The 27,359-nt window shown below is 46.0% G+C and overlaps 1 protein-coding gene across 1 annotated transcript in view; it reads left to right on the forward strand.

Annotated features, from left to right (window-relative positions):
* The window catches only part of NPAS2 (neuronal PAS domain protein 2), a gene marked incomplete at its 3' end in the record, with an annotated part of 60,137 nt that overhangs the window by 30,458 nt on the left and 2,320 nt on the right, over positions 1-27,359 (forward strand). Inside the window, exons 8-18 of the mRNA XM_082013722.1 lie at positions 970-1,052; positions 1,970-2,076; positions 3,253-3,400; positions 4,007-4,088; positions 4,788-4,929; positions 5,681-5,787; positions 5,974-6,066; positions 12,364-12,510; positions 24,360-24,554; positions 25,635-25,792; positions 26,390-26,482. Of these exons, the coding sequence (XP_081869848.1) occupies positions 970-1,052; positions 1,970-2,076; positions 3,253-3,400; positions 4,007-4,088; positions 4,788-4,929; positions 5,681-5,787; positions 5,974-6,066; positions 12,364-12,510; positions 24,360-24,554; positions 25,635-25,792; positions 26,390-26,482 (1,355 nt within the window). The remainder of the gene's footprint in view (positions 1-969; positions 1,053-1,969; positions 2,077-3,252; positions 3,401-4,006; positions 4,089-4,787; positions 4,930-5,680; positions 5,788-5,973; positions 6,067-12,363; positions 12,511-24,359; positions 24,555-25,634; positions 25,793-26,389; positions 26,483-27,359) is intronic.

The following is a 27,359-nucleotide window of genomic DNA, read 5'->3' on the forward strand; positions in this document are numbered from 1 at the left end:
AGTGGACAGGCTCTCCTTATCAGTCATGATGGAGACCCTCCTGCAGGAGAGACATGAGGGACACAGTAACCCTGGATGCCACCAAATCCTGAGCGCTGGTGTTGGCAAGCCCCAGGCCGGGGGTCTCCAGGCTGACTCTAGGCAGCCGGTGGAGCTGGAGCTGCCCCGGCAAACCGCCAGTGGGAGAGGAGAGGTCAGCAGAGGGGGGCTGGGAGCCAGCTGTAGGGCACGCAGCCAGCCCCAGCCCACGTGCGGGCCTGCGCCACGGTGCCGTGCTTCTCCCCTTCCCACCGCCACCCAACGACTAATCGCCCCCGACTGCCTCCTGATCCTCACGGGCAGCCCTGTGCCCTGCCTCCTGAAATACACTTCTTTTAGTTATTGTCAGTAAGGGCTGCTGCACACCTCAAGGGCCAGCTTCTTCACGGTGGGAGTGAAGCGCAAGGCAGAACCACCGCCCTTTCCCCGCCCGACAGGCTCCCTGAAAAGACATTTACTATGGAGCGGGAAGGAGAGTCTCCCCCTTTCCCAAAGAGGGGAGGGCAGATGTCCAAAAGGGCCGAGCAAGGGCAGTGGGTATCTTAAGTAACACAAAAGAGAGTAAGGAAAGACGTGGCAAACCCAGGTGGGACCAAGCACAGGCCGGATGCCGGGGAAGGGCACTGCTGCTCGGGGCCATCGGGAGCACAGCCATCACAGCCCGGGTACCTCTCAGAGCCGTAAAAACTTTGGCACCCCGAGGAACAGTCTCAGCTCTTAAGTCCGTGTGCATCACAAGTCCGTCTCCCCACCTCCTGCAAAAACGCTGGCATTGCTAAACACAACAGAGTGCTCTCTGGAATTGCCAGGAAATGTCCGAATCCTCTGTTTTCCCCTCCCATGCACAGCGTATTTATAGCTAACGAAAGCTAGATGAAGCAGAGGGGTGAAGCTGCAACTCTCAGCAAGCCGGTTTTCTTCACCATACAGGAGATGTGCATCGTGGAAGAACCTCTAGAGGAATTCACATCAAGACACAGTCTGGAGTGGAAATTTTTATTCCTGGATCACAGGTTGGTGACAAGAAAAGCACTCCTGGTTGTGTTCAGTGCTTGTCTACTGCTAATTTTTTTAATACTCAATACACTCAAATAGTGTTCTGTTTCACATCTAAGTTGCATGAATAGGAGGACTGCCAATGAAATTCCTGCAAAAACTGATGTTTACTATTTTACATTTATTTTTGCACTTATTTTTACCAGTCTTCTAAAACAAAACTACTCTTTTTCTCAGGCCGAATTTGTGATAAGCTTGTTCTTGTTTCTTTTAAAAACATCAGTCGACCAAAGACTGTCACATGGCAAAATGATCTAATTATTATACAGCTGCAGAAATCATTCTTCCCAAATCCAGGCATTGATTGTGTGTGTGCAATTCCCACCGAGTTACAGAAGGAAAGTCTGTGCTGGCCTGAGGCAACCATGCTGGCAAAGGTACAAAGCAACTGCCTCAGCACGCCACGGACGAGCTCTGCAGGCACCTGGAGGGAAGCTCCACAGATGATCTCCCCTCCTACCCCCCTAGTCCTAGCAGATGAATGCTTCCTATCACCTCGCCACACGTTTTTTTCCTGTGCAGGGACTGCAGGAGCCACAGCAGAGCCCCTGACCAGGGAACAGCCAGGGAACGGCTCCCCCACAGCAGGTCTTTGAGTCCCTGAGCAGCTGAGTTTCTTTCCACAACCACATTTTCCCAGGAAAGACGGGGTTGTCGTGGTCTTGTCCTTGGGGGGACGGTGCCCACCGGCACTCCCGTGTCCAGCCTGGCATCCCAGGCACAAGGCAGGGGAAAGTCAGGGTCTAGTCCCCTGGGGACAACTGTACACCGATGAGCGAGAGCTGGTCTGGGCTTTTTACATATCCGTGTCGACATGCAGAACTGCTGTTTCTTTTGTGGTTTATGAATTCACTCGTATTGTGCCTAACCGCAGAGCACCGCCGATTATAGGATACTTGCCTTTTGAAGTGCTGGGTACTTCTGGCTACGACTATTACCATATAGATGACCTAGAGCTGCTAGCAAGGTGCCACGAACACTGTAAGTATCGCATAGACCAGGTTCCTGTGGAGTCACTTGGGACACCTCTTTTCACTGAAATGTAGTTTCAGTTAAAATTGATTTAAACTTGTAAGCGGACGTTTGACCCTTGCCTCATACCTGGTGGACTTAGAGCAGATTGGGGGCACCGCAGCTGACCAGCGTCTGGGCCAGACTTATCAAGCTCTGAAAAATACAATTTTACTTTCTGTATCCCCAAAAGCAGTCAGCGAGACTCACTGAATGGATAAAATACATCAGATTAGACTCCTGCCCTACTAGTAAAGAACGTACAGGAATAGTTCAAGCAATCTCAGAGGAGATCCTGTTTTGTAAAATGCTGGTGGATTATTTACCCTAATGTTGTTCACCATGTATCTGAGATTACTTGTGATTATTTAAATAGTCTATTAAGATGTAATTGAATAATTCTTTCACTAAGTAAAGAAAATGAGTCAATGCTTTTCAAATATTTGCTTACAGAACTGGCTGGAACTTCTCAGCTAACCACTTCTGGGTGTCCTGAAAAAATCCCATCAACATTAGTTTTTATATGTTGACATTAAAATATAGAAAGGCTAAATATGTTCATGTTTGGTTAGTTTTGTTGGTGAATGTTTAAAACCTTCAATACACCCCGGTTTACTGCAGTTTGAATTCTTGTCAGTCTGGGAATTTTTTTTCAGTTTCAAATGATTTTTATCTTTGCACAATGTTATCTCCTATACCCCCTCCGTTCTGAATCTGTCTGCACACAATACTCATCTTTTCAAACATTTTTATCCTGTACTTTTCTGCTATAGAATTTAAGATGATCACTCCTAGAAATTAATCCCAGATGCCTAATTAAGCAGTATGTGATCAGCACATAAACCAGGGTAAGATCTGTGTTTAATTTGTAGCAGACACTAATGCATTAGTGTCCCAAGTTAAGGTTAATTGTACTGTGTTGTGTAGGAATGTACCGTTCAAAGTGTCAGAAGAAGATACCTACTGACCTTTATGACCTTTTGCTCTATCATAAGACTGACAGGACCACTCACCGGAAAGGTGCTTAGACTCCTGTCTCCCTTGGGAATCAATGGGGCCACAGATATTTTTGTCACTCTTTTCACATTTCATGTCATTTTCACGTCAGAAATTGTGCTACAAGCTGTGTGTATTTTCTGCTGACAGTGATGCAGTTTGGCAAGGGGAAGTCGTGCTGCTATCGGTTTCTGACCAAAGGACAGCAGTGGATCTGGCTCCAGACCCATTACTATATCACCTACCACCAGTGGAACTCCAAGCCAGAGTTCATTGTGTGCACACACATGGTGGTAAGGTATGGAAAAGCACATCAACTGGTGGGGACACAAAGGACAGTAAGATAAGGGCATCCTCATGACTGTCAACATTTTCTCTTAAAAACTTAATGTCTTTTACATAACAAAAAAAAATAAGCCTGAACTCTCTGAAGGAAGTATGTTCACTATAGAAAAATCATCAGACTAAACCTTGCTTTATGCTAAGCTTGATTTGTCAATCATGAGTTTAGGGGCAGATTAACTCTTGCATTTTTCCATTTTGTGCAAAAATAGAGAGTAGACAGATCCCTTAATTATTCATTTCCCCTAATCCTTATGTTGTTTTGAAAGAGGTGTGTGGAAGCTTTCCAGTGAAGTCATAAAATGGTTGTAGGATGCAAACTTGACCTTTATATATACCTCTTTAATATACTTCTTGATTTCAGGAAGATAGGAACAGAGCAAAAAAGGAAAATTAAAACAGTCTCTCATATGTTATTTAGAAGCATTTGACTTAAGTGTTTTTTCAGCTGTTCATTTAACCTGTAAAATGTTACAATAATTTGTTTCTCCACTTGCTTAAAGCACAGCTTATAAAATATGACAATACCATGTTGATACATAGAATTATATTTTCCATTCAGTTATGCAGATGTTCGGGTGGAGAGGAGACAGGAGATGGGCTTGGAAGAAGTGTCTTCAGAGGTTGTGTCCTCAGCACTAAAGGTACAATGAGAAAAGTTTTTTCATGAATATATGTAATAATCACAACTTGTTCCTATGTTAATGTCACTGAAGACTCCAGCATTGTCTGTCTGGGTAGATTCCCTCCACTTCAGAATTCGTTGCTCACTTGAATAATTTTAACGTAAATTGGGTAAGTTCATGAAAGGATAAACCTGGAGATCAGTAACAGCCACAAATGAAGTGGAATCATGGGCAGGGGCAATGTGAGAGATTTCCACCTTTCCTTGGCAAACTACTTCAGTTTAAAGATCCATTTGGACATGTTCTGGCAATCAGCCTTCTTGGCTACCTCTCAGCAATCTGCTGAGGGAAGAAAGAAAGGCTCCTCCTCCGTGCACGGCTGAGCGTCTCACAGAGGTTGCAGTTGCTGTCACATCCAACTGCACGCAAAAGAAAGATTCAGAAAAACATGTGAAGGCACAAAATGACTATGGCAGTAGCTTGCTACTTATTTCCAATTCAGTGATAGCTCTTTGTAAAATGCGTTAGTCAGATGCTATTTGGAAGGGACGTTGAAACCTGTGCCCCAGATCTTCTGCTGGCCTACCTGGGATTAGCTCTGCTCAAGTCATTTTAAGCCAGCCAAAGAACTGGGTGTGGCACCATTACTAGATGCATTTCAAAATGTTTTTACCCTGACAGATGCAATAGCTTTTCCCTTTTTTTGGTCTGTTTTAGGACAGTGGCACCAGCTTGGATCCTGAACAGCACTTTAATGCACTTGATATTGGTGCCTCAATCCTCAGCGCTAGTCGGACACCCTCAGTATCACCCAGGAGTTCACCAAAATCTTCCCACACACCCAAGTCAGACCCAGCATGTGAGTGACATTCCTGGGTTACTGCATTATTTTTAATTCAGCCAAGTTACAGAATGTGTGCCTATATACCACAGCTCCTAATTTAACAGTTATTTATTAGGTATCGATGATGCGTGTTTGTCTCTGACAATGAAGTGCATAATCTGAAGTGGTAACATACAAGAGGGACGGTTCTAGTGCAACCACCTATACACTGGAAAATGAGTATTGGGACTAGCTGTGAGACCTGCTGTTTCAAGCGGGCATGAAAATAAGGACTTCTGTCTTCAGATTTGAGGGCATCAGTATGGGCAATATCAGGCCCCTCTAGACTTACATGAGTAATAACAGACTGTGGGTAATTCTCTTCTGACCAAGAATCAGGATGCTCCAGTCTTGACTTGGGCACACCTTATACACTCTTTCTGCTCCCTGGCCTGGAAGAAAAGCCAATGAGCTAACCTAAATTTACAATAACTGTAAATAACTTCAGCCCATCTGAAGGGAATTCTAGCTGTTTTAGAACAGCTCTTGGGTCCTTTTGCTATGTTCATTGGAGCACGGAATCATAATCTGTCTCATTTACTTTTACGTTTGCTCAGACCCTCCTTACAAGTTTAATTTTACTGCCACTGAAGTCAACAAGAACAGCCTTGACTCCAGCTGGAATTTAGCCAGGCCGTAGTGATTTCTAGCCAGGTCTCGTTGTAATACCCACTTCAAACGGGGATGATTTCCAACATGTGAGAACTCACCAGTACTTTTCTTGCAGCTACACCAACAAAGCTGATTGCAGAGTCTAACACTCCCTTGCCAAGAACACCAAGCACACAGCAGGATTTATCCGTGCATAGACTCAGTCAACCTACTGCTCTTCAGGTAACCTCACAAAGAGTCATCAAAATAGGCAGACTGTATAAAGCGTGTGACATATGCAGCTTTACAATTAAAACCTACTTACACAAAAGCCATGGCATTAAAAGAAACCTAAAATTTAACGGACCCAAACTTGTAAACAAAGTTTAGCTTAGTTTTTTGTTTTGTTTTGTTTTGTTTTTAACCTAGGTTTCTTTGCCTTCTCAGCCTCCATGTGAGCTTCTCCCACAGCAGTTGCTGCCTCAAGCAACTCTGCAAAATCAGCCTGCACCTCTTGCACAGGTTAGTCGGGGATTTGGAAGTGGAATAGATCACTTGCTTATCTCCTGATATTTTCTCCTTTTGGGGCTTTTAGGTTACTTCTTTTAGTAGCTAAAATCCCCAAATCCACCAGCTCACAAAAGCTTAAAATATTGTGGGAAAGCAATCTTGAGTTGTACACTTGTGTGTTAAACATGTATCTGCATACAGGCATTCAGAGCAGAAGCCCAGGTGCATGTAGGTTCAGGTACACACACACATCTGTTTCACAGGAGGACAAAAAAGAGATGGAAGAAGAGTTCTTAACTTTGCTTCTACAAGTCCCATCAAAATCAAAGCCACAATGAGAATTAAAACCAAAAACTAACAAAGACACCTAACCAGCAGTAAAGGACATGCAAGTTCAAAAAAATCCATTTTGTGAGTGTGCCAGTAATGGTGAAGACGCCACTGGAATGTTTCCTCCAGTGAAATCTATTAACCCGTATCTCAAAAGCGGGTGATGGCCCAAAAAGCCACCTCAGTGTTTCATTTGCAGTAGATTTTGAAGGAACAAATTCGAGTACCATGTTCCCATCACATTGTTTCTCTCCTGTGGTCATGCTGTGATGATACACCCCCTCATCCTCCGATTTTAGAAATTACAGAGTATTCCTGGACCTAGGCTGCTTCTACCATTAGTACCCTGTACTCCCTCACAAGATCCCACAGTTTCTTCCTGTAGCAGGTAAAACACATAAAGTCCTGATGATCCCTGCTTTAAAATAACAAATTCTCATTTATCTTCTATGTTTAATATTCTTTTCACGACTGCACACCAGCATGCGGCAAAGAAACAGCATATCAATTATCTGCTCTGAGCATAAATTTTCTTTTACAGATATTTCTCTCCGTTATTCATTAATGCACTTCCAAACATCCATTAGTTTATTATAAACCCGCGCATGTTTTGTTTGACATTTTTCTACTTCCCTTTCTTCTCCATCAAAGCTCTTTGTGAAGAGATGCTTTCCAGTCGTTTACCGAGAGCCTCGCTGCCTTGCCCCTTCCCAGTAAAACGCTCTTACTGGCACGCCAGCTCCATTTCTTTTCTGTCAAATCAGAGCGCCGTCCAGTTGCACAGCCACTGGTTCAGCCTCTTTGGGCCAGCTAAGTCTCGGTGAAAGGAAGAGGGTGGACTCGAGTCTGTCTACACAGGCAGCCCTCTGGCAGCCCTCCTCTCGACCAGCAGCAGAGTCACAGCAATGCTCCTGGCAAAGCTCAAGATGGAGCTTGATGTGGAGCAGGGAAATAACACTAGGACGTTGCAGCTCAGGTTGCTGATGCTCACACCCCATAGTGATACTCCTGGGAAAAGTATCAAATCTCCACACACTTGGGTGATTTGCATAAACTATTATGAAAATTATGAAACTATTCTTGTACCGCCCACCTTAAAATAACAAACATGTTGGCCTACAGTAAGATAATCCATTATTTAAAAGACAAGGTGCCTGCAGCACTAAGCGAGTGACGGACCCAGGTACGCGTGCTTCCCCCCATGAACATTTCCTCGGTTTCCTAGTTGACTGTTTTGCCGCAGTTTCGTGGCAGAACAGAAGCTCATCGCTTTTAGAAATAGCGTAGCCAGGCGCCCCGCTGCCAGCCCATGAGGAGACCTCATCGCTCTCTACAACTACCTGAAAGGGGGTTGTGGTGAGGTGGGTGTTGGTCTCTTCTCCCAAATAGGATGAGAGGAAATGGCCTCAAGTTGCACCAGGGGAGGTTTAAACTAGGTGTTTGTTAGGAAAAAGTTCTTTACTGAGAGAGTGGTCAAGCATTGGAACAGGCTGCCCAGGGAGGTGGTGGAGTCACCATCACTGGAGGTGTTCAAAAAATGTGTGGAGGTGGCACTCTGGGACATGGCTTAGTGGGCATGGTGGTCTTGGGTTGACGGTTGGACTTGATGATCTTAAAGGTCTTTTCCAACCTTAATGATTCGGTGATTCTGTGAGAAGGAGCCGCGCAGGTTGCTCCCTGCTGCCTTTCTGCTGCTTGCCCCCAGCGGAAGGTGACCAATGGCAGAAGCGGAAAGGAGCATTGTGCCGAGCCTGGCCACGCAGGGCCCCGGCACTCTGACGGGAGTCCTTGCAGCTAACATTCAGCTATGGGGCAGCAGTGGCAGGGAAGGACATTTTAAGCAGCCACGACCACATCTGCAGCGAGCAGCTAGCTCCCACCTCAGGCACCATCTGCTTGAACTTTGATTAGTTTTATCCCGAGCGAAGGCTGCAATGGTTTTGTCTCTGCCGATACGTGGTTTTAGCTTCTGCCTTGCTTGTCTGAATGACCAGCCAGCACAGTATTAGATATCGCTTGAATGTAAACGGTTTACTTTAAACCAAGTGCTCCCTATTAGAATATTTATTTGTTTGCCTTCCTCGTTGTAATAAATTAAAATCCACTACAACACAGCAGATGTTGATGACTGAATAATAATTAGCACTAATAATCCGTCTGGGATTGCGCAGGTGTTATTCAGAAGACAGAAAGAATGAACAAGTTGTTCGGTGAGCTGCACAACTCATGAAACCTGGTTTCCCAGGGGCTGCACCTTGCAGGACTGGTGCAGGGACCCAGCCTTTCCCGCAGGAGGAAGGGACAAGTGGATCTCTCTCCTTTGCTCAGCTAAAGCTTTCAAGAAATTACAGCAACCTGGTATTTCTGAGACTCTCACAACTCTGTTGCATGTCTCTAGCATTGGCCAAAAGGATTGAAAGTTGGAAGGTAGACAGAAAGGAAAGGCTTAAAGGAAACCGAGCTAAAAAAGAAATAGGGTCTCTCTTCTTTACCCAGCTACTTATTGTCATGAAACTTTTAGGAACAGAATGTCTTCGAAGTGTCCATCTCTGTTCATCCCGTCTGAAATGGGGGACCATCCTAACAGACACAGGGGCCATAGGTGCCCTCCCCTGGCTGCAGCCCCTCAGCACCTGGAGAGGGGGAGTAACCCTGGCACCCTGGGGTGGCACTCGTGGAGAGAAACGCCCCTCCTCGGGCATGGTCCAGCTGGCCTCTTCCAGATGTCCATGCTGGCGGAGAGGAGTCGCAGCCCAGAAGTGCCGGTCCCTCTCCCTGGGCTGTACAGCCTGTCTGGACCATCAGCGCTGCTGCAGTGAGCTCGTCCCTACCAGAACATCTGCTGGCATGATCCCAAAAGCATCACTTTGTTTCTTTGTTTGTTTTTAAGAAACCAGACTAAAATTACTGCTGTGGGGTTTTTTGTTTTGTTTTGGGGTTTTTTTGTCTGCATTAACAAACCTTGATTAAACTGGTGCAATTATAGATTAAACTGGTGCAGGGGGGTTGGACTAGATGACCTTTAAAGGTCCCTTCCAACCCAAACTACTCTATGATTCCATGCTAGATATTTCACAGGTGTAGTCTTCGATATTTGACTGTATCTGGAAAGCTGGCACTTTTCTGTGTGTAACATGCATTTTTCTGAGGATCCTACGGACGTTTGTAAATACCTAAGTGAGATGAAGAGCAACTTCATCTGATGCCAATGGCAGAGTTAAAGCTGTGCAGTGTTTTCTGTGGAGCATTTTAACTCAAAAGAGCTTAACTCAAGCTCTTTTAATTTATTATACAATTAGAGATTTCTCTCCTAATTAGTAGAGCAGTTAATGATCTTGAGATAAATACTCTCTGGTGCAGGTCAGTTGCTGTTAGTGTCTCACTGTGCAAAAACAATAGAAGCTCTGTAATCACAGGGGTCATGGCTAGAGTTATCAACAGATTTGGAGGTTAGAGTGGGAAAGGGAAAAAAAGGAAAAGAGAAAGTTCCTTGTCTTCTTCTGTAATGGCTTTTCACTCTAGTGTACCAGCTAAGTGTTGTTTTTAAGTGTATTAATGCATAAAGCACATGAAAAAGAGAATAAAAAGACAATACTGGATGAATATGCTAAATATAAGAAGGTGCTGAAAAAAATTAAGGAATAATAATTTAAAATCAACAGTAATATGTTTTTGCATGCAAATTTGCAAAGCAAATTCAAGTTTGAAACTAAGGCCTGGAAATGGATTTTGTTTCTTATTGAAGTAGAAAATTATTATAAAATTATCTGTTACAAAATTCCTTACATTTATTAATTGATGAAAAGTCAAAGAGTTCGCACATTAATGAAAAGTCTGCCATCAGCAAGCTGGGCAGGTAAAATGAAGATTTTGGCTAAAATTGGTTTTAATTCTTTTCTGATAAGGACCCTTTTAAGACTTAAAAGTAGTCCTCACTAGCAGAGTTCCTAGAAGAGAGAATTAGGTTGCGAGACTTGTCCTTTTAAAAAATCCTTCTGCACAGACCCAGGCTAACGCAGGAATTAGCTGCATCTGATCTGAGCAAGCCGTTGCTACATAACAGCATTCCGCTCCTAAAATCGGGGTACCTGGGATTCTTCAGAAACACAGAGTCAGGCTACAACAAACAGCACCAAACGCCCCTTTGAGGCCCTTGTCCTTGTTCCCAAACATCAGCGGCTTCCACGCATCCGTTCCTCAGGTAATACTTTATACAGGGACCAGAAAAAGAGAGAGACCCCGCTCTGACTTCTCCCCTGCAATGCCAATTAGGAGTAGCACAGGCTTCCCTTCGGGACCTTTGACGCCATTTTTCTGCGCCGGGGCAGGACCGGCTTGCAGAGGATGGCGCTGCTGTTTGCGGGCAAAAGCGCCGTGGGTCGCGGCGCCAGAGGCCAAGGGCTCACCTTGGGCGGACGGCACAAGCTGCGAGCGCTCGCAGACGGGTCTGCCACCGCAGCGGGCTCTGCGGGCCTCCGCCGGCCGCAACGGCGCCTGCCACCGGAGCAGCCCTCCCTCCCCCTAAGCAGGGCCGGCCGTGAACCTCCCCTCCACCTCGCCACCACTCTTTGAGCAGCCACCACCTCCTGGTTTGTGCGGGAAAGCCGCCCTCCACCTGGTAACTAGAAATAAACCCTCTGAAGTTCTCGTCCTTTCTCACCTAAAGGCCGTTTACTTGGAGATTTCAGCTTTGCTAGAGGGAATGTAAAGGTACTTTCACATATTTAACTGGTTTAAGGCAAAATGGTTAGCTGATACAAATCTGACCTGTCACATTTCGATCTCTCCAAGTAGCCAGAAATTTCATTTAACTGTACAGTGTTGCTAGCAGCAGAGCGCTCCTTAATTCCCTTCTTGTCACCATTTTTGTTTTCCCATTCAAAAGGCAGAAACGGCCTAAGCCAGTGCACCTCCATGGAGCAGGAAGGCTCCAGCAGCGTGCATCAGTTCTCTCACTAGCACAGAGCCACTGGAACAACCACAGGAACAGGGCACACAACACCATCATAGCAAAATTATTATTTTTCTTTTGCCTGGACACTCACAGCACCACATATTTTCAGAGAGGTCTTGGATGCCTTGATTACAGAAAAGCTTACAGATTTTTTGAAGTGTTTTTTTTTCCAAAGACTGTTTTTTACTGTTGGAATATGAGATCATGGAGAGCAACTCTTCCAAAGCCTATTAAAGTAATAATTAACTTTGGTGGACTTTGCATCATACCAGAGAACACCAAACAAAACTAGAAATTTTTTGCTGTGTTAGTCCGCTCCACACTTCTTGAATGATTCCACTTTGTGCCAGGTATTGCCGCTACTAGAGGTTGCACTTTCTTCTTGACCTTGATTAGTGATCTCCATTTTATATTATTGTTTAGAATAGCCTTTCTCCCACTGAGCTGAGAGAAATAACGTCATTTTACAACACGTATAAAAATAACTTAATGAGTATTCTTGTAGCTTGACTACTACTCAGCTGTAGAAATCTAGAAAATGTTTATTGTGGTCAACTGTTGCGTGATGCTATAGTAAGTCATCAGCAGAATAAACCATTGCAGCACTGCTATCTCTGTGCAGAAAAAGGAAAGCATTAGTAAAACACGTCCAGAATATACAGTTATGACACACTAAGGGCTTCAAAGTACAGGCTAATAAAAATAATGCACTCATTTGCCATCCAGTTAAGATGCTCTTGATATTTTAAAGTAGCATACTCTCAAAAATGGTCCTTCTGATAATTCCCTAGCAGAACAGGGTCAGCTGTAAGCAGATCACTCTAACTGGGGCAATTTAATATATGTGCGTAAAATTGAAAATAGACAAGATTTATCTCTGCCTAGATGTTAGTATATTACAAACATGTCTTCTATTCCTTTGGCTGCACTTTACAATCAAGAAACCAATAACTTCTTACAGAACAATGTTCTACTGAGGCCTGTTTGCATTATAATGACTGATTTTTTTTCCCCTTTTTTTTTAGTTCTCAGCACAGTTCAGCATGTTTCAGACCATCAAGGACCAGCTAGAGCAGCGGACCCGGATCCTGCAGGCCAACATCCGATGGCAGCAGGAGGAGCTCCAGAAGATACAGCAGCAGCTCTGCCTGGTCCAGGACTCCAGCGTACAGGTGTGTTACTGCTGGGAGGGGCAGAGCGAGCATGGCCGTAGATAGGCTTGGCAACTTAAAATTAGCTCCAGGGTCCAGAAAACCTGGACATATGGAAACCAGCTCATCTGACTGTTGCCCTCTGAAAGTCTCTTGAGTAACCTATGTCAAGAAAGATCTAAGAGCTCTCTGGAAGAAGAGAAGGAAGAAATGCCTCAACCTTAGGAGGAGGAGAAGAATTTGGGTCATTTACAGTAGCATTTTAATACTTTATCTACTGAGTCTTCAGACTGAACAGCTGTAATAGAAAAGTGTTCAAGTTCAGACTCGGCAATGATTATGTCTCTGCAGTTCATTAGCTTCCATCCAGTCACTGCTTGCTTCATGTTGGCATCACTGGTGCTCAGTATCTCGTCTGTCAAGCTCTTCCTTAGCCAACAGCCCTCCTTCAGGCAGTGATGATCTCTTTCATTCACTCCCTGTTTTCCTGACCCTGCTCCAGCCTGGATACAGAGCACAAGAGATTAATTTCCTTGTCACATTAAAAAAACCCAAACCTCTGCTGATGTTCATTTATTCACACCTGGGAGGTGTCTGAATTTGTTCTTCACTGGACCAGCTTAAGCCTTTAGGGTGAAGCTGACTGAGCCTGTTCTTCTTCTGCCTTTGATACCTCCTGCACAGAGCTAGAATTCACTAAGTACAGTATTTGCTTTCAATTCACCAAGTACAGTATCGGCTTTGTACTACCCCTTATGTCTACCAAAGCTCAGAAATAATAGCACGTGCAGTTCAGCACATCGCAGGTTTCACGTAATGACAAATGGAAAAATCATCCAGTTTTATGGAATTCTTCTGAACATGGGGTGATTACTGCTATGTTCCTCATAATTTAACTATAAATGCCAGGTTAAATGACCCTTGCTACAAATGTTGCATTGGGGACCCACTGTGAGTATTGTAGTAACAGGATTTTTTTAGAAGACGAGCTCTATCACAGAAGCTAATGTCTCAAAGAACATTTTAAGCACAAGATGAAGACCTGGGACCTGCTGAAGTCAGCAGGAATTTTGCTCCCAACTTCCACAGAATGGACTCTCACCCATCATCAGCACCTGTGAAATGCAGTTTCACATATTAAAACAAGCTGGGAATGTATATAAGGGATCACTGAAGCCTTTGCCACCTACATTGCTACATGTGCACTGCTGTAAGACAGCACAGTAATGGTGGGTCCCAAAACCAGGACTCTCTGTTCCTGGTGCCATATAAGCATAAAGGTAGACCAAGTTTAACTTCAGTCCATTTCTTCTCTTGGTTCTGCGCTGACTTTGATTGATGGGAAGGGAAAGTCTCTGCAATTAACTGGCCTTCAGTTCAGAATCATATCATATGTCTGAAAGCTATTATTGTTATGATGAATATCAAAAGATGTGATATTCTCACTTACTCTCTTTTTAACCGGGTGAAAACCATCACTCTCTCCTGGTGAAGTCTTCAATAGTCACACACACTCATCTTTTCTTTTTTTTTTTTTTTGCATAATTCAGGCAAAAATAGAAGATCAGAGCACATTCTTCTCTTCTTCCATGCAGGAAATGGATTTTATTTTTACATAGCTCTCCCCCATATGCACTACGGTGCATTCAATAACCCAAAGCCCGGGTTCTCTTAATAACTCAAAGACCGTGGGACGGATTCTCAGATACGCTCATAGGGAGCTCAAGCAGAGAGAGGAGGAGGCCCAGTGGATAACTGGTGGGTACTTCTGTACTTTCTGTACTGCCCACCCCATCCCAATTTGCAGGTCTGAGTTCTACCATCTGGGTGATCCTCTCCACCTTGAAGACTGTACCAGGTTGGGCCAAGTATTTTCAGACCAGTACAAGTTCTCTGGTGTCAGTACTGACCATTGCCCAGCTTACTGAAGATGCCAAAGTGAGAGGCAGGGGGGACTAGAGGGCAGCTCGGAAATGCAGGGCTGTGTATCTGCCCGAGGGGGCAATGCTGGACGAGGAGGGTCATTGTCGTGGTTTAGCCCCAGCCGGCAACTAAGCACCACGCAGCCGCTCGCTCACTCTCCCTCCCACAGTGGGATGGGAGAGAGAATTAGGAAAAACCTCGTGGGCTGAGATAAACACGGTTTAATAGGACAGAAAGAAAGAAGGGAACAATAATGATAATACCAACAAAGGAATGTACAAGAACAAGTGATGCCCAATACAGAAATTGCTCACCACCCAGTGATCGACAGCCCGTCCCCGAGCAGCGATTTCCGCCCCCCGGCCAACTCCAGTTTATGTACTGGGCATGACATCGGATGGTAGGGAATATCTCTTTGGCCAGTCTGGGTCAGCTGTCCCGGCTGTGTCCCCTCCCAGCTTCCCGTGCACCCCCAGCCTGCTTGCTGGCAGGCCAGCACAAGAAGCTGGACTGTCCTTGACTGCTCAGCAACAACCCAAAACATCAGCACATTATCAATAGTTCCTCATCCCAAACCCAAAACACAGTCTCACACTAGCTTCTGTGAAGAAAACCAGCTCTATCCTGGCTGAAACCAGGACAGTATCCACCCCTTATTCCATACCATTTACGTCATGCCCAGGTCCTATACTTTTCAATACATTCCAATTATTCATTATTACTCTTCCTGTCTTTTAATATATACACACAGATATCACTTTCTTAGTCCATGGGCCATCACTTTAAAATGTCTGTGGAGTTCAGTCAGTCCATGACTCTGGGTGGGCTTCATCCATCATAGCAGTCTCTCAGGGCAGGGGAGATGGTATGTGGTCTTGGATTGTCATCTGGAATGGTCCATGTCCATGATCTGCAGGTCGAAGATGTCGGTCTCGAGGGATTTGTTGGGTGCAAGCTGCTGAAGCCAGTTCTGGTTTCATCACTGCTGCACGTTGCTTGGTTTCAGTGAAGCTCATTCTTCATCAGTCTGGGTGATTCTTACTATAATACCATTGATATGGTAGATAGCAGCCATAGTAGTAATGTCATACTGAACAATTAACATAATACAATTCAAATCATTGACTGTTTTCACCCAAAATCAAGTCTCCTTGAGGTACACATCGGACTTCCCCATCCTTCCGCATTACCCACCAAGTGCACCCAGGTCCCTGGGCAAAGGCAATCCCACGAACGGGTTTGCCTTTTCCTAAGGCAGGAGTAACCCAGACTGTCTTCCCCAGCATGTTTCTCACATGCACCACAGGGACTTTATCCCCTTCTACAGTACGTAGAAGTTTTGATTGGGCAGGGCCGGCTCTATTAGTAGATCCCCTAGTGTTGACTAACCAGGTGGCTTTGGCTAAATGTTTATCCCAATGTTTGAATGTCCCATCACCCATTGCTCTCAGTGTAGTCTTTAACAGTCCGTTGTATCGTTCAATTTTTCCGGAAGCTGGTGCATGATAGGGGATATGATACACCCACTCAATGCCGTGCTCTTTGGCCCAGGTGTCTATGAGGTTGTTTCGGAAATGAGTCCCATTGTCTGACTCAATTCTTTCGGGGGTGCCATGTCGCCATAAGACTTGCTTTTCAAGGCCCAGGATAGTGTTCTGGGCGGTGGCATGGGGCACAGGGTATGTTTCCAGCCATCCGGTGGTTGCTTCCACCATGGTAAGCACATAGCGCTTGCCTTGGCGAGTTTGTGGAAGTGTGATATAGTCAATCTGCCAGGCCTCCCCATATTTATATTTCAACCATCGTCCTTCATACCAGAGAGGCTTTAACCGCTTGGCTTGTTTGATCGCAGCACACGTTTCACATTCATGGATAACCTGTGCAATAGCATCCATGGTCAGGTCCACCCCTCGATCCCGAGCCCATCTATATGTTGCATCTCTTCCCTGATGGCCTGAGGTGTCATGGGCCCACCGAGCTATAAATAATTCACCCTTATGTTGCCAGTCCAGATCCACCTGAGCCACTTCAATCTTAGCAGCCTGATCCACCTGATGGTTGTTTTGATGTTCTTCGGTGGCCCGACTCTTGGGTACGTGAGCATCTACGTGACGTACTTTTATGACGAGATTCTCTAGTCGGGCAGCAATATCTTGCCACAATTCAGCAGCCCAGATGGGCTTGCCTCTGCGTTGCCAGTTGCTCTGCTTCCATTGCTGCAGCCACCCCCATAGAGCATTTGCTACCATCCATGAGTCAGTATAAAGATAGAGTACTGGCCATTTTTCTCGAGGAACCTGAACCCCCTTTTGTAATTGTTTTTCCTTGCAGCTCACGTACTCGTGCCTCTAGGGTCGAGGTAGGTTTTCTATCCCACCTCCTCATGTCCTCTCCGTAGTCACGCAATTGAAACCACAGGGTGGCTCGTGGTGTGTATCCTCTATATCTTCTCTCTTGAACAGAAGAGCGCTTACTCCTAATGGCTGAGACACTGGTCCGTATGGGTGGAGGGTAGGGCATATCCTCTTTGAATTGCTGGAACTCCCGGGACAGTTTCTCTACAGCAGAGACGCAGGCCCGTAGGGAGGAAGAGAGACTTTCTTCGTATTGCCGGAGTTGGCCAGCCAATTCATCCACCGTTGGTCTCTCTCCGTCCTTCCAGGCCATTACTGCTAATGAGTTGGCATATGATGATGGTGCACTCCGTACAAACTTCCACCACATAGGTTGCGTGCAATTGACTTCATCTGGATCTTTGGATGATTGTCCATTGTCCAAGTCACCATAAATCACTTCCAGCACCGCTAGCTCCCTCAGGTACTGGATACCTTTCTCCATGGTGGTCCACTTGCCTGGGTGACATAGAACATCTTCCTTGAAGGGATACCTTTCCTTCACACCCGACAGGAGTCGTCTCCAGAGGCTGAGGACTCGTGCACCTTTTCCAATTGCTTTGTCAATGCCCCCTTCCCTAGAAAGGGATCCCAGCTGCTTGGCTTCCCTACCCTCTAATTCCAGGCTGCTGGCCCCATTATCCCAGCATCGGAGCAGCCAGGTGACAATGTGCTCACCTGGACGACGGCTGAAATCCTTTCTCATATCTCACAATTCACTCAGGGATAGAGATCGGGTAGTTACCGTCTCTTTTATGAGTTCTTCCTCTTCCTCCTCTTCAAGTGATGACTCGCTCTCTTCCCTCTTCCGTGCTTGTGATGGCCCTGCTTCAGAGCACTCTGCCTCCTCACTCTCTTCCTCTGGCTCCTTCTTAGCAGAATCTTCCTCCTCCCTTACTAAACGAGCTGACTTCCGCTTCCAAGATTTCTTCTTTTGTACAGGGGCAACTGATACCGGGATGGGCCGGTTCTCTGGTTCAGCTGCAACAGTCTGAGTAGCTACAGTGCCCGCCGTGGGGGTTGGAGTAGCTACAGTGCCCGCCGTGGGGGTTGGAGTAGTGACAGTGCCTGCCACAGGGGTTGGAGTAGTCACAGTGCCTGCCACATTGCCATCAGACCCAGAGAGCCCCTCTCCCCTTTGCACAGTGTTAAATAGGGTTCGGTAGGCATGGGCCAGGCCCCAGCACATGGCAATGATTTGTGTCTCCTTGGAGCTGCCAGGCTGACAGCATACTTCTTCCAAATATTCTGCTAGTTTATCAGGATTCTGCACTTGTTCGGGAGTGAAGCTCCAAAACACCGGAGGTGCCCACCGCCCCAGGCATTTGCCCATGCTGTTCCACACGCCCTGCCATTCATAACTATCCAGCCTTGGGGCAGATCTCCCGGTGATATTCTTAAATTGCTTGCCAACCTTAGACAAAACCGAAACAATGTTCCCCAGAAGTAGCAATAGAGGTATTTTAACTACCCAAGGGTGTTCAAAATACTGAAAAATTATTGTGATGAAGGAGGAAATGTTATGATAGAGGGTAGCAAAGGTACCATTCTGCATTTCCTCCATAAAAAACCTTTCAGAGGCAGAAGTATAATTGCTAATCGTCTCCACAAGACTGTAGCCAAAATACAGTAACGGCTTTAGTACAGAGCTCAGATGATACCACATTAAGCTCAAGGTCAGTGTTCTAAAAACAAAATTCACAGGCGAGACATTATTAATCATTGCAGAGTGCAGCAGCCCGCAGAAACCAACACCGATCCTTAACATGTACAGCAAAGACGAGAGCATGATGCAAATCAAATAAACTGATATTGTGACCTGCAACCGTTATTATCTCAAGCCTCGTGCCCCACGTTGGGCGCCAAAAAGGACTGTCGTGGTTTAGCCTCAGCCGGCAACTAAGCACCACGCAGCCGCTCGCTCACCCCCCCTCCCACAGCGGGACGGGGGAGAGAATTAGGAAAAACCTCGTGGGCTGAGATAAACACGGTTTAATAGGACAGAAAGAAAGAAGGGAACAATAATGATAATACCAACAAAGGAATGTACAAGAACAAGTGATGCCCAATACAGAAATTGTTCACCACCCAGTGATCAACAGCCCGTCCCCGAGCAGCGATTTCCGCCCCCCGGCCAACTCCAGTTTATGTACTGGGCATGACGTCAGATGGTAGGGAATATCTCTTTGGCCAGTCTGGGTCAGCTGTCCCGGCTGTGTCCCCTCCCAGCTTCCCGTGCACCCCCAGCCTGCTTGCTAGCAGGCCAGCACAAGAAGCTGGACTGTCCTTGACTGCTCAGCAATAACCCAAAACATCAGCACATTATCAACAGTTCCTCATCCCAAATCCAAAACACAGTCTCACACTAGCTTCTGTGAAGAAAACCAGCTCTATCCTGGCTGAAACCAGGACAGTCATCCTCTGTAGTTCTAGTGCCTTTCAGTCTCCTCAGAGCAGTCAAACAACGCAATGAGATGCGAGCGGTCACCCTGACTCATGGCCAGAGCCTCTTCATTCTCCCACTTTCTCTCGATTAAAAAAAAAAAAAAACACAAGGAAATTACTGTGCTGTTGCAGGGATACAGTGAGACCAGGAATTAGCTTTGTCTTATTTGGCTAGGGGCAACTTAAAAGAAAGCCTCACACTTTTGCATGCAGCATTTTTGTGACTCACAAGCAGCTAGGAGTAAACTGTTAAACCAGAAATCCAACCACGTACTTTGCCACACAGATTTCATCGTTCAGGGAGCTGGATGTCTGCAGACATTGATCTATTATCAGAGCTACAAAGCATAGTAGCAAACAGGCAAGCATTACTATCAAGCACATTTCTGGTCTCTTTAGTATTCTTCATAGAAGAGCTGTAAGCTTGGGGGAGTGCCATAGGCTGAAAAGGGGGAAGTGTTCTCCAGCTTTCCCTCGTTAGCTGATTTATTAGCATATCTTCCCCACTGGTTCGCTCCCTTCCACACAGAAGCGTATAGGTAGCTCTGTGGAGAATTAAGCCCGATTTCCATTTCCTTCAGAGATCTTCAAAACTGCAGTATGGCAATCCACCAAGAAACGCTTTCCCAACCGGACAGATGTTGAGCACGGCAGCCTGCATTAGAAACTATTTCCAGGAGCCTCGTGCAGTGAAAGATGAAACAGGCAGGAGGGTTGTGGGCCCTGAACAAAACTGTTCAAAACCCCATTAAATCCCTGTTACTCCTTTTCCTGACAAACTGAAGTATGAAGGACAGAAGCAGCAAGGGTAACGTCAGAAGTCTGAAGGATGCTGTGTCTGCTCCAGATTTGAACACTCTAGCTAATGAATTCTGGATGGGGAGGAAGGCAGAAGGGCTGAGCCTGACCAGTCTGCAAGAACTACAAATGAGACCATCCACAGCCACCCATCATTTGCAAACCAGGCTCCCTTCGAAGTCAGTGAATCTCAGCCTCCCAGTGCTGTGCTTTTCATCTTTCTGTATTTTACATAAAGAAAGAGTCTTGATGTCTGTAATGACGAGCCCAAAGGCTATAATCCCCTGATTATCCAAAGGACAGGTAGAGTCAAAGAGCCGTTTTCCTCATGGTATCTTGCCAATGTGATTCATCCATTAGCTGTAGGGACCATCTATCTTGGAATGAAGTGGCAGCAGTGTCAGAGGCTCCCTCCCCTCCCTCGCTGCATTCCTGCATATGTTAACAAGCTGGCCAATTAAAAAATATTTGTAAGATGCTTCACTGACCTTGCAGTCCACAAAATCAGCCACGAGACACATCATTAGCATCAGTGCAGTTAGAGGGCAGCTAATTTATCAACTTGGATTTGCTCAGACTGAGAAAGATTTCAGTCTTTATTAGGGGGTTACTGTTGGTATTTAAAACTGTCATTACTTCAGTGTTTCAGGGGAAGTCAGGCAGGACTATCACAAAAGAGGCACATTATGAATAAACACTGGTAAGTTTTGCACAAATGAAGCATGTCCTTCATCAGCAATTCCTCATCTACCCAACAGTCCACCTATCAAATTCATATCTCTCCAATTTAGAGAGAAGGATGTTTGAAACATGTTTGGTGGATGAGGAATCGGTTGGGTGGTCGCATCCAGAGGGTAGTGGTCAACGGCTCCATGTCCAGATGGGTATCGGTCATGAGTGGTGTCCCTTATGGGTCTGTGTTGGGACCAGAACTCTTTAATATCTTCATCAATGACACAGACAGTGGGATCAAGTGCACCCTCAACAAGTTTGCAGATGACACCAAGCTGAGTGGTGTGGCTGACACGCCTGAGGGATGGAATGCCATCCAGAGGGGCCTGGGCAAGCTCGAGGAATGGGCCCATGTGAACCTCACGAGGTTCAAGAAGGCCAAGTGCAGGTCCTGCACGTAGGTAGGGGCAACCCCCAGTATCAATACAGGCTGGGGGATGAAGAGATTGAGAGCAGTCCTGCCAAGAAGGACTTGGGGGTACTGGTGGATGGAAAGATGGACGTGAGCTGGCAATATGCGCTCGCAGCCCAGAAAACCAACTGTATCCTGGGCTGCATCCAAAGCAGCATCCATCACGTACCTGGGATTCTGCCCCTCTACTCCACTCTGGTGAGACCCCACCTGGAGTCCTGCACCCAGCTCTGGAGCCTTCAGCACAGGAAAGACATGGACCTGTCAGAGCGGGTCCAGAGGAGGGCCACAGAAATGATCAGAGGGCTGGAACACCTATTCTACGAAGACAGGCTGTGAGAGTTGGGGTTGTTCAGCCTGGAGGAGAGAAGGCTGCAGGGAGACCTTATTGCAGCCTTCCAGTACTTAAAGGGGGCTTCTAAGAAAGATGAAGACAAACTTCTTAGCAGGGCCTGTTGTGATAGGACAAGGGGCAATGGTTTTAAACTGAAAGAGGGTAGATTTAGACTTGATATAAGGAAGACATTTTTTACAATGAGAGTGGTAAACCACTGGCCCAGGTTTCCCAGGGAGGTGGTAGCTGCCCCATACCTGGAAGCATTCAAGGTCGGGTTGGACAGGGCTCTGAGCAACCTGGTCTAGTTGAAGATGTTCCTGCTCACTGTAGGGGGGTTGGACAAAATGACCTTTAAAGGTCCCTTCCAACCCAAACTGTTCTGATTCTGTGATTCTATGATTCTTGCTTTTAGGCTTAATTAGCAGGTAGAAATTTCATGCTTCAATCCTCTCTCAGGTTAACTCTTGTTTTGATGAGGCATCTTGAGTCTTCCAGTTCTGTGGGGACATGGGTTAAATGGCATCATTGCTTCGTGCCCTGAGCTTGTTTTTTCCAAGACATTTATGTTCAGATGGTAGTAATGTTGCTTTAGCCATTATAATGCAACAGCAGGTCCCTAGGTATGAAACACTCGGAGCCTTCTCAGGATACGAACACACTAACAAACAAAATTGGTTTACTGGAATAAACTTGGTTGTAAATTTATAGCGTATTAGCTGCCAACCATTAACCATGCATGTTCCTACCCAGTGGCACACTCTGGTAATTGCAAAGTAGGTTACTCTGCTTTCTTTCAAGGATAAGCTCCTTGGCCTTCATCTGGAAGTAAGGCATGCACACAGGCGGGTCCCTGCAGAGTAAGTCATTTGCCACAAGTTCACACCATGCCTGACATTCACATCAATAGAAATTGACTTTGCATTGGATGAACTTAGTATTTCTCCATCCCTGTGTGCCACCTACAGGGAAGACACTTAAGATAGTCCTCATAAAGGTCTTAATTTGTGGTGATCTGGCCAGGACCAGTGGGCTCACAATCCCCATCACATTTTTGAAATGCTTGTTTTCCCTGTTCTGAATTTTATACCAAGTGTTTTATATAAAATTTTATAATAATGGCGACCAGTTTCATTGCTAGAGCTAATCAAGGGAGTTCATTTACCAAACATGTCCAGAGCTTAGCTTCTATATACAGAAAATAAACAAGAAAAAGAATTTTCATAATTTCTGTCTTTGATTTATTCATAATAAGACTTATTTACTTGGCAGAAGTTTCAAGACCATCTGTCTTTCTGATATGTAATGGCTCAAAACTCAGTGAGCAGTGTTTTTAAAAGAAAACACTCGGAGCTAGTTTCAGACCTGCTGTAAGCAACCCCAACTCTGTTACTTGACCCATTTATTTCCATCAGACATCTTTGAGATGTGGTTAGCCTACAGCACCTGAAACAAGCCATTGCTTTAGGTCCATTAACGTTTTCATTAATTGCCTCCCTCTCTCAGCTGATTAATGTAAGCTTTGTCCGTACCTTTCTTCTGAGTAAAAGCTTGGCACACAGAAATTCATTAAAAATTTATCATATTTAAATGAAAACTGTGTTTTAAAAGCTAGATAAATAAGGACAAACGTGATGGATCAACCCGTACTTATGCAAAGAAAAGCAATACAGTGTGCCAGTCCTTTGGAGAAAGGTATGGGTTTTTTCCAAGAAAAATTAGAAGGGACATGATAGTTTAGGGAATTGTTAATATAGGAATAAGCTGCAGAAAGGTGTACTAATTACTGGGCGTACCTCAGACGTACTACTAGGCATGAGACTGATGGATGAATAATGAAGAGAATAATTGTGATTCTGATTTCATTTAAACCCTAAGTAGCTCCACTTAAATTAATGGAGTTCCACATGTGTAGCAGTGGTATGGAATCAGAATCAGATCCAAAAATGTTTTCAGCTAACTGTGATGCGTACCTCCATACAGTCCTTGGTGGTGAGAGGCTAGATTTGAAAGATTGCAAATATAGCTCATAGCATTAATAATTCATATTTTTAAAATATGCCTTTTTCCTCTGTACAGCTATAACAAAAGAAATAGCCCCTAGAAAAGCAAAAATTCCCAAGCCCTACAACTTTTAAAGAAGAAAGCCCCATCTTGCAATGCAAACATGGAGAGTAGATCGTTTACAGAAACACTAGCCGAGGAGCTGCTAGCTCTTTTGCACAAGTCAAATGCATGGCACAGTTAGGAAGAACACCAGGTGACAGTTACCTGATGGGAAACCAGATAAATGACAGTGACTGTTTACACATCTTCTCAATGATAAGGACACAGCCATTCAACACGGAAATCTCTGGCCTGACTGTGGCCTCATTAAAAACCTTCGACAACCCAACTGTATGTAAGGTGTTGAATTTCCAGAGATAAATTCAAACGCAGCCCTCTCTGAAAGGCAGCCTGATTTTGTTGAAATGAAAGGACTGAAAAGACATGGAGTTACTCTCTTCTCTCTGATCAGGATGCCCCAGAACATGGTGAATGTACAGGGAACTGCTCTTACGAAGGCTGCACCTGCCCCACAGAGAGAGGACTGTACCTTCAGGACACATTTCATGAGTAATGAGTGCACTTGCAGAACAAGAATTCAAGAAACTAGAGACAGCAGAACCATTAATGTAGGAAAGATAGGCGATTTCCAAATAGCACTAAATGCATAGTGAATCCAGAAACGTGGTAACTTTATTTTAGAATACATCTTTGGATTTAATTCTGTCACCTTCATTATCCATGACAGCTGATCTATATAAATAAACCCTCCCTTCTTCTTTTCCAGATGTTCCTACAGCAGCCAACGGTGTCCCTGAGTTTTAGCAATGCTCAGCAGCCGGAGCCACAACAGCTACAGCAGAGATCAGGGGGCATTCCTCAGCAGCAGCTTGTCCCCAGTCCTCAACTTCAAGGGCAAATTGCATCTTCGCAAACAGCGAACCAGCAAGCACTGAGAGAAGCAAGCGTGATATCAAGCCAGGTAATCATTTCTTTGCATAGAGAAGCATTTATATGGAAAGAAGACACCGAGCTGTTACTAAGCAAGCAAGTAAAATCATGTCAGTCCTGCAAGTGTGCCCTTGCCTTTCCTTTCCTGTTCTCCTATATAAGGTCTCCCTATAGCATTGACTTTACCTTAAACCCCTTTTTTAAGACCTCAGCCAGGAGGGTTACTTGAGCAGCTGTTTCAGCTTGAAAACTGAGCAGGGCAGGATGCAAAAGGTGTGGATGACTTACTGTTCTTCCGTTGATCCTGAAGGGAATCTGACCACACTGGAAACTAGCAATAGTGGTGTCGGCAGTGCGACCTCTCAAAATGAGCTCTACCCCTGCTCACTCCCTGAATCCAGTCGGATCCCGCCAACACAGCGAAGCCTGTCTGCTGTGGTGGCACACAGCTGGAATACATTGAGATTTGTGTAAGACCCCTGGTTGTGAGCGTAACAGATTCCTGCACAGGGAAATAAAGTTCAGCCTCAGTTAATAGTAACGGAGATCTGTGAAAGCTAGTAGGTTTGGCATAGCATTTTTTTCCTTATTGCTGGTTTCTTGGCATTTCCAGTTTTTGTTCTTCCACCCACCTGTTGTGCCTCCCTTCACAGACAGCTTCGCTCCTATTTCTGCTACCTGAGCGTGCGGCAAATGTAGCTGCACCATTATCTTCAGACCCCTCAGCTGTAGCTTTTAACCTCCTACATACCTGTATTAGAATGACTCTATTAGTGTATAAGGATTATAACCAGAAAAAAAGAAAAACGACCACCTTTTTTTTTCTTTAATAAGGCTGATTCCCATCATTGGGCTTTTACGGCATTGCTAATCACACCTAACTTTGCTCTTGCGTCTTGGTGGGGTCTCGCTTTGTCTCCTCGGCTGCTCGAGGGCACGTCGGAGGCAGCTTTGAGAAACGCTCGGGTGGCCGGGGTTTGCAGGCCGGCTAGGCCAAGCGCGTTATTAACGGCCACTGTACCCACCGCCGCGCTGTCACGGCCCGTGTCTTTAGGTTCTCTCCACGCAGCGTGACCGAATTTCGCTCTCTCCCCCCTCTCCTCTCTTCCAGGGCCCGAAGGCGGCGAGAAGCGCGGAGCTGGCGCCGGGCGGCGGCCGCCCCCACCGCGGCGCGCCCCCGCCGTTCGCCGCAGCCCCCGCCGGCGGCGGCACCGCGGCGCCCCCTGCCGGTCCGCCCGCCCCCGGCTGCAGCCACGACCAGCAGCTCAGGTATGGCCCGGCCCGGCCCGGTCGAGGGACGGTGCAGAGCCGGGCCGGCCCGCCCGCCTAGCCCAGGCTTTGGTCCCCGTCGCTGCGCAGGAGGGCCCCCAACTGCACTCGGTTTTGGACCCGGCCTGCGGGGTCAAGGCTTCTGCGCCTCCTCTGGCCTGCCAGCCCCGGGGTGGTGGGATGTCTGCGCTTTCACTTCACGTCCCAGGCCGCCCTGCATGGGTGGTGGAGGGCCAGGACATTGGCATCCAGATAGACATGTCAACCAAAACCAGTGCAGTCTGATATTCAGAGGGCACAAACACAAGCCATTCACATCAGCAGAAGCAAACGAAATTTCACTCCACCTAAGAGAAATTTCAGAAATCCTAGCGCCCAGCCTCTCAGCGAGGCACCCACTTCACCAGAAAGAGCATGCACTGCCCCAGATCTCCTCCTCGCAACGCAGAGACGGCACCTGCCACAGCTGGGGCCTGAGGTTAGACCTCCAGCCTTGTGCCGTGCCTATGAAAGCGTCCTGCCTCTGTTTTGATAATGTGGGATTTGTGTGGTCCTTCCGTTACAGCAGTGTCACTTTTTCTCTTTCCCCGGTGCCAGGCTGTTGCTGAGCCAGCCTATTCAGCCCATGATGCCTGGGTCCTGTAATGCAAGACACCCTGCAGACCTCAGCATGGCGGGATCCCAGGCTAAGTATGTGACTTGTCAAAGATAAAACATCAGGGTTGCTTTTGAGCAGAAATAGTTGTCTTTAGTAAGATGAGAAAGTAGTTACAAATATTGGGAACGTGCTATCGTGCTGAGCCTGCCTTCCAGTGTCAGGGTCAGCCTTACCCTGCCTGGTCACATCGGGAAGGACGACAGAGAAACACAGCGTGCCAGTGGTGTTTTAACAAGCCTAGGCTGGGGGAATTTTTTTCCCTCACATGGTGCCTGCTTCAGGGCTGGAACTTCTGACCCACCAAGGTAAATGTGAGGGAGAAAGTCAGTACTGGCCCAATTAAAGTGACCGGCGCCAAGAAAGCTCTTGCTCTGTGGGCAATGAGGTGCTGGTGTAATGCCAGTGAACTATGCCTAACCTACACCAGCAGAACTGAAACAACCAACAGGCCCCTGCGCCTGAGCACTCTTGGAAAAGCTGCTAAACAACCTTCCTCAGTTGTTTAGAGACAACTTTTTGTTGTCTCCTCAAAACGTGGATGAAGGAAGCAGAAAACATCGGGTAGAAAATGCCCTTTTTTTTCTTAGTTGTTTTTTGTCTCTGTACTTAATTGTGAAATGCTAAAATAGTAAGACAGCTGTTTGCACATCACTACTTTAAAAGTAATTCCGTATGTCACCTCAGGAATGCAGGTATTCTGTACTTCTTTTTTTAAACATAGCTATTGCTGTTTATCTCAAGTTAAACTTTTCAGCTTTAAATATACAGCATTTTAGATCTGCTTTTAAGCATCTAAATAAAAGAGGCCTGATTTGCAAAGATACATTTCCCAGTTCATGTAGACTTCCTGAGGCACAGGACCCTTTTTTAGGAGCTTACATCCTAGAACAAGTACCCAAACTGCAGCAT

Source organism: Phaethon aethereus (genome assembly GCF_964289735.1).
Source record: "Phaethon aethereus genome assembly, chromosome: 1".
Taxonomy (NCBI): domain Eukaryota; kingdom Metazoa; phylum Chordata; class Aves; order Phaethontiformes; family Phaethontidae; genus Phaethon; species Phaethon aethereus.